The sequence below is a fragment of the Arachis ipaensis genome, chromosome B05 (assembly GCF_000816755.2).
Source record: "Arachis ipaensis cultivar K30076 chromosome B05, Araip1.1, whole genome shotgun sequence".
In the NCBI taxonomy this organism is placed as follows: Eukaryota; Viridiplantae; Streptophyta; class Magnoliopsida; order Fabales; family Fabaceae; genus Arachis; species Arachis ipaensis.
This window is the reverse complement of record NC_029789.2, coordinates 137,850,442-137,857,919: the sequence shown is the minus strand read 5'-3', so window position 1 is coordinate 137,857,919 and position 7,478 is coordinate 137,850,442. Positions and strand designations below refer to the sequence as shown.

Here is a 7,478-nt window from a genome sequence, read left to right as displayed (position 1 = left end):
ATGTAAATAAGCTTAAAAGCAATCTTTTGAAACTTATTCATTTTAAGTTACTGAGAAAAATAAAAACTTCTTTTTTTAACTAGTGAATTTTTTTTCTGAACCGTATTTCAAACCATTTACTAAATGAAAAAGTTATTTTCCATTTATTAAAAAAATTAAATACTATTTTAACTTATCCATTTAAAATTTCAAATACTATTCTAGAAATTTATCTGTTTAAGAAATTTGAGAGATACCAAAGAATAAGATACAGAAGTACTTTAAATCTTGATTCATGTGCAGTTGTTTAAACCCAACCCCACCTCCAAAATAAACTTTTTGATATACACAATTTAACTTCCTCACATTATCAAACTGCGAAAAGAACTTTAACTTTTTTTTTTTGCCATAACTACTGTTTTATTAAAGGTTAAATATACTAATAAAACGTATCACACGAGATTATTTTTTTTAATATCGTTAAGGAACTGTTCTATATTTCAAAAGTTTAAAGAATAAACAACACAAAAGTGAAATTTCAGAGCCGTGAAAAACAATTTACATAATATAAATTACCATGACACCAATACAATGTTGTCCATAAAGTAGGTAACATTATATTCTTGATCACTACATTGAATTGAATTCACACACGCCTTGTTCATAAAGAAGCTCATGACCCCAAAAAATCTTTACCTTATGTTTTAGGGTATAATTAAGAATATGTTCTTGGAAAACCAAGATCGATTGATTTATTTATTTATCATCATTCAACTTACAAGGAAGCAAAATATTATAAGCTAAATTTACTTTGCTATTACATATCCAAGGGCCTTTGAGAAAATTACATTTTCATAGACGTGCCTTTGATCTTGGAGTAGCAGAAGCAGGTGCACTCTGTAAGCAATGTAGAAACACAAACACTCAATCTTGTTCTTCACAATGAGTCACGCTTGCAATTTTAGTACTTAGTATATAAATTACTCAAACTTGTTTCAAATTATACTCAGAAATGAAATGTTTTAAATTTATTTGCTTATATCATTTCAAAAATAAAAAATGTTTGGGAGACAATAGAAAACCAACCCATAGCAATCCAAAGTTATTTTATTTTGCGTTCCTTAATTACTGCTGAAATAATTGGTTAATATTAGATATAATAAGTGTGTAATTATAGATGTTACATGCATGAAATTATGAATATTAAATTAAATAAAGTAACTATTGATTATTGTCTCTCTATCATTGCTGTATCATTTAGAAGCGAAAATTAAAGTAAACATATTAAGTTTACTATAAGGAAAATACTTATTTGCATCAGTTACAGTTTCAAAAATTTCTTGGTTTTTCAACTTTAGGTATCCAAATATCCTAAGGTAACTATGTCAATTTAACATATTTTTTTGTCTCATGTACAAAGGAAATTGACAATACTAAGTTCCATGAAATTCAAATAGATAATAACAGATATAGAGTCTTACCAAAGGAATGCCCTGAATTGCCCTTTCCTCCAGATACCTTGATGGCTTATAGAAGTTACCATATAATTCTGACCATTTCTTTAGGCTGTTATATACATGCTTCGCCCCAACCAAGTCCGCCCAGAAAACAACGCCACCCCTGTCGCGAAAGTGATGGAAATGAGATACAAAATTAAAAGAATGTTACTGATACATCATCAAAGCTGATCATAAAACATGCTGGACTAGATAAGTACAAAAGGGGCAGTAACATAAATGATGGTTATTTAAGAGTTCAAATAATTTATAAATTATTACATGGAAGCAAATGGTTTTGCAATGCTTCTTTTATAAATTCCTTTTCTTAGCTTTAGTCCCTTCAATATTTTAGAAGAGGAAAGAAAAAGGAAAGGGTAAACCCACCTGTAATTTGGGAAGCTCATCCCAAGAACACAAGCAATGTCAAGGTCTGATGCTCGAATAACTATTCCTTCATCTAATACACGGCATGCCTCGTTCACTATTGGAAAGAGGATCATCTCTACAATCTCTTGGTCAGTAATAGATATAGGCTGCAAAAGGAATAAATGCTATCAGCTTCACTACACAAGCTAATGCCGACGAGCAAATTCAAGAAGATATAGATTCAATCTAGTGAGAGAGGAAGCTTATGATCAAACAATCACTTGCAATACAAAATTTTCAAAAGAAAAGCACCTTTCCACCAGGCATAATATTGGCAAGTCTTCTCGACTCTTCAACAATTGGTAGTATTGAAAGATCGGGTTTTGGCTTGCTACCCTTTTCATAAATGTAGTATCCTTTCCCATTGTTTTTGCCTGAAAGGACACAAGTGATCAAGGAAAGAATGTGTTATGTAAACAAATGAAAATTGAAGTATGTCCTCAGCACAAAGAAAGCTTAATTTAACTGAAAAATAAGTATTACCATTTCTCCCACTTTTGATCATAAGATCAAGCAGTGGAGATTTATATGTGCGACCACGAAATGAACCGTCAAATTCTTTGGAAACGGCTACAGCTACTCCATAGCCAGCCAAGTCCTGAAGCCTGCGGGCGAAGGAAAGATTAACTCCGTCAAACAGACCACAGAATTTACACGGTGGCACACATACTAACAAAACAAAACCATGTAAATTTTATCTATGCCACTCTTTTAGATTACTTGAGAATTCAAAAGGTGTTCCAAAAATACTAGTTTCTATAGCATGTTTTTTAACTGGCAAACTAATCTTTTTCTGTGTTGGAAGTACGACAGTTTAGGTTACAGAGTCGATAAATATCTAACACTTCGGTGAACATATATAATGGAAATAAATAAACCCAAGAAAAGAGTATTACTGGAAAGGACCCATGGGAAGGCCGAAACTGCTTATCAATCTATCGATCCTGAAGATATCCACACCCAGATTGACCAATAAATGGGCACCTTGTGAATATGGGAAAAATGTTCTGTTCACTGCAAAGCCAGTGCAGTTGCCCACGACAACCGGAGACTTATTTATGATTTTACCAACAGTAATAAGATCAAGAATAACTTGAGCTGAAGTTTTCTTGGTCCGTACAATCTCCAACAGAGGCATAATATGAGCAGGACTGTACATCAAGAAATGGAATCAGAAAGCAAATACCATATACACATGTGCTCAAAGTCCAAACAATTTTTAATAACATGAATGCCATTTCAATATCTAAGCCTGATTACACTAACCGGCAATTCATTAAAGCAGAAATATGGCAATAGAGATAATTAAATATGCAAAAATAACTATAAAACCGATGAACATGCATTCCAGTGGAAATAACATATTCGGAAATAACAGTCATAAACTCAACTGGAATTGTTCTCAGAATTCAGAAACCAATTTATACTATGGCTCAATTAAATTCTCTTTAAATGAAATAACAGCTTAAGATTTAGCATCCTGGCAAGTCAAATTTCTTTGAACTATATGAGTGAATAAGTAATCTCTGTTCATTCACATCAATTCCATAAATGAGTAGTGATTAAGAGTCCTAATTCATCTCCCTAATTTTCCTCCTAATACTTAAATAAGTAAAAATTCAAATATATGTTATTTTTTGAAAACATCAAAAAGATACAAAAATTCAAACTAACTTTATTTAGAAATTAGGTGGATGAGTTAGGACTCGTAATCATTTTTAAATGAGGTTATTATTACCTGAAAAAATGAGCCCCCACAATGCGATCTTCAGATCTAGTCTTAGCACCAATGACGTTAAGATCAATAGTCGAAGTGTTTGTTGCCAAGATGCAATGAGGAGGGCATATCTTCTCAAGATCACTAAATATAGTTTGTTTAAGATTAACATTTTCAATTACAGCCTGCAGGGAGGAAAAATTAACACTAATTACATCCAGCAATATCAAATAACACATCATAAATACCTGAAAGAAGTTAGAACTGTTAGATTAATTGCCTATAATGAAAACATTTCACCAACTTCCATCGAGAATCAAACATTCAAAAATACTGAAGAAAGTTAACTACTTTCCAAGTAAAGTGAAAAAAACTTTAGGGCAGGCAACCAACCTCAATGACCATGTCCACATCTTTAAATTCTGAGTAATCAAGAACACCTTTAAGCAGCAACAATGCTCCATCGGCCTTATTTTTTGCCAACTTTCCCCTTGTTACTAAGCCTCGAACATTACCTGCCATACAAAATAAAACAAAATTACATTAAAAAGTCGTTATAAAATAAATTTCTTGCATTGTAAGTTTCGACGGTAACAATTTGAACTAAGCTAAGTAAGGTCTTCATCTCCTCAAAGGCTCCAAGAACTAGATATATGATGAATGAATAATAATCACCTTCAACCGTTTTTATCCCCTTCTCAAGATATTGAGAATTGACTTCCTTGAGTATAACATGAATGTTGCTTAGAATGAGAGCGGTAGCAATTCCAGAACCCATTAAACCTCCCCCAATAACGGCAACCTTTTTCAAATTTCTCGGCTTAAGCCCAATATCAGATACACCAGGCACCTGCATCAAAACAGTTCTTGTCAGCAAACAGTTTTCTGTATTTCAGCAAGAGAAATCCACATTAAAAACAACCACTTCAAATGTTTGTTACCCGTTACTAATGGAATTTGTCATCAAATACAGTGACAACCACTCAAACATACAGTGGAACCATAGAAATGATATTTTTTTTCATGCACACTCAATGAAAACAAAAGAAAAGGCTCCTCCACAGCACAAAATTATGGGCCAGAATTAGCTAGACCACTTTTAATCTTCCCAAACACATTAAATTAGAAGACAAAAAAAACGTTAAAATAAAATAGTTGATAATTGTAGGACAATAGAAAAATGAACTAAGATTATCTTCCAAACAAAAAATTAGCATAGCTTCAACTTCCACACATTCACACGTGGTACAGCCCTCAGCCACTCATGCTATGTTTTGCTCAAAAGCAAAATGCTATCTAAGTTCTAATCTATGTTGACCAAAATATATTTCCAAACACAAGCAGCAAGAGTTGAATACTTGAACAGGAAACAAAGGACTAAAATTCAACTATGCTACTCATCGATCCTCGTACCTTTGATATTGCACGCTGAGCAAAGAAGACATGAATTAATCCTTTTGCGGTGTCTGATAGGACTAGTTGCTTGAATACTTCTGCTTCCTGCAATGAATGTTCTATGAATTAGCTTATATGTGAACTGAGTAACCTTAATCACAATTTCACACAATCGATAGCAAGATACTTGTGAATGCTAACCATGATGAACCTAACAGAGAAGAAGATAGATCTACGTTGAACTCAAAAGCAATACTACATGAAACTCAGTGAATAATAATACATGCTGGACTTAACAATGAAAATGCATCTATTTCCGTCTGAACAACAAAAATCACAGAAGGATAAGTACCCTTAGAACTCCACTATAGCCTCCATGGACAATTCCATGCTCAATCACATCTAAGCATGCTTGCTGCTGAGGCAAATGCGGTGCAGTCTTCTTGACATGTTGTCTGGCAGTTTTCAACACCTCACGTGCTTCAGACAAGGAACCAATTTTATCGGTCCTATGAAGTGTTCGAATCCAAGGCTTACGCCTCTCTCCAATCTCAAGTGCCCACTGTCGGGAAACCCTGAGTAACTCCTCAGGAGACACAATTTCATCGATAAGTCCTAGTTTCTTCCCTTCTTCTGACTTTATTGGCTTCGATTTCTGTAAGAAAGAAATATTGAATACAACTTATACACAAACATTTTGAAATGAATATAAGAAATAACAGATACATGACAAGTTCAGGCAAAAAAGGCAAGGTTTTCAATTTTCTGTAGCAGTTTATTCTATTAATTTTCTTTTCAAAAGACTTATAACTACGTCTCATCCATTGACAAGCAAATAATATGGAACCTCAAACAATTTAAAATGAATGGTCAACATCGTACCAGCATCATGTCAATAGCTTTAGGAAGCCCAACAAGCCTGGGAAGACGTTGTGTGCCTTACGAAATCAACAATGTCTTGTTAACATTTCAGTTAGCACAACTAAATGAAGGTAGGTTCAAGAATCCTAATTGAGACTACAGAACACACATAAATTCAAATGCTTGATTACCTCCAAATCCTGGAATGATTCCAAGTGTCAGCTCTGGCAGTCCCAGTTGACTTGCTGGAGCAGCAATGCGGGCGTGGCATCCCTACAACATATCAAGATGTCACACTTCACACAATAATTAAGACGCATCGACAATAATGCCTGTCTAAATGCAAACAGCATGCTTCTCATTCTCAAGTCCAAAGACTAACCAGCGCAAGCTCTAAGCCACCTCCAAGAGCGAGCCCTTGTACTGCCGCAACAACAGGCTTCTTCGAATCTACGGTGATCAAGAAAGCTAATTAATAATATTGCAATGATCACACTTACATAAAATAAAAATCGAAGCAGTTTCTACTTTCAGTTGGGCATAAAGATATGTTACAACCTTCAATTAAGTTGACCAACAGTTCCACAGAGACATCGGGGAGAATTGAAGCATCACCTATTAAGAAAAAAAAGCAGAAAACTCAGTGCCTTAGCTTTAATTTTTAATTTTGTATCTAAGTTCATCAGTATAATCATAACTCACCAGTTTGGTGAACCTTCTGCATAACACTGATGTCAAACCCACCAGAAAATCTTCCACCTTTGCCTGATCATAACATGAACAAAAAATCAAAACACTTTGCAAATGTCTTAGTTATTACAATCAAATGATCACACTGCTGCATGAAGCAAAGCAACTACCAAGAAAAAATCTCTAATAATAAATTTAAAAAAAAAAAAAAGAAGAATTACCAGTCAAAACTACAGCTTTGACATCATTCCTTTTAGCTACCTCCTGAAATCTCTCTTTCAATCCCATAATGACTGATTGAAACAGAACATGAACAGAAGAAAAAAACATCACACATCACATAAAATTCAAAATGAAATACATAAATAAGTAACAGTAACAATGATTATTGAAGTAGCTAGCATACTTGGAATAGCCAAGGCATTAACCGGAGGGTTGCACATGGTGATGATAGCAACCCCATCATTTCCAACCTCAAAATCAACCTTCACGGAAGAACCCATCTCTCACAGCAACAAAACAATCGCCAAGTTTCTTCCTTTCTTGAATAAAAATTATACAAAATCAGATCTTTTGGGAGTAGAAATAAACTGAGTACAGTGGGTTTCAGATAAAGAAGTCCAATTCCCACGACTATAGCGAGCCAATATATATTGTAATGGACTAATGGCCTTTATGGGAGTTGTGGAATGTGGACCTAAGCACCTAACATATATAATTAAGCTTTATTGAAAATTAATAATTATAACTATAACTAAAAATGAATAAAATATGTTTTGACTTTTAATGATAATAATAAAATAGTTGTTAGATTGTTTGATTAGAGTAGAAATAATACCTGTAAAGACACTATAAAATTCGAGTCGAATAAATTTAAGAGTTTTATGTGAGTGAAATGAATAATGTATTTG

General features: G+C 33.6%; 1 protein-coding gene across 1 annotated transcript; it reads right to left on the bottom strand.

Moving 5' to 3' along the window:
* On the bottom strand, positions 516-7,242 carry LOC107644391 (peroxisomal fatty acid beta-oxidation multifunctional protein AIM1). Its single transcript, XM_016348232.2, has 18 exons — positions 6,974-7,242; positions 6,789-6,860; positions 6,580-6,642; positions 6,436-6,492; positions 6,260-6,327; positions 6,069-6,150; positions 5,899-5,954; positions 5,369-5,671; positions 5,035-5,121; positions 4,297-4,471; positions 4,015-4,136; positions 3,643-3,806; positions 2,801-3,055; positions 2,388-2,509; positions 2,157-2,278; positions 1,863-2,011; positions 1,461-1,599; positions 516-876 (listed from the first exon to the last, which is right to left on the bottom strand). Exons 1-18 carry the CDS (start codon positions 7,068-7,070, stop codon positions 832-834), a joined length of 2,178 nt encoding a protein of 725 aa, XP_016203718.1. The 5' UTR covers positions 7,071-7,242; the 3' UTR covers positions 516-831.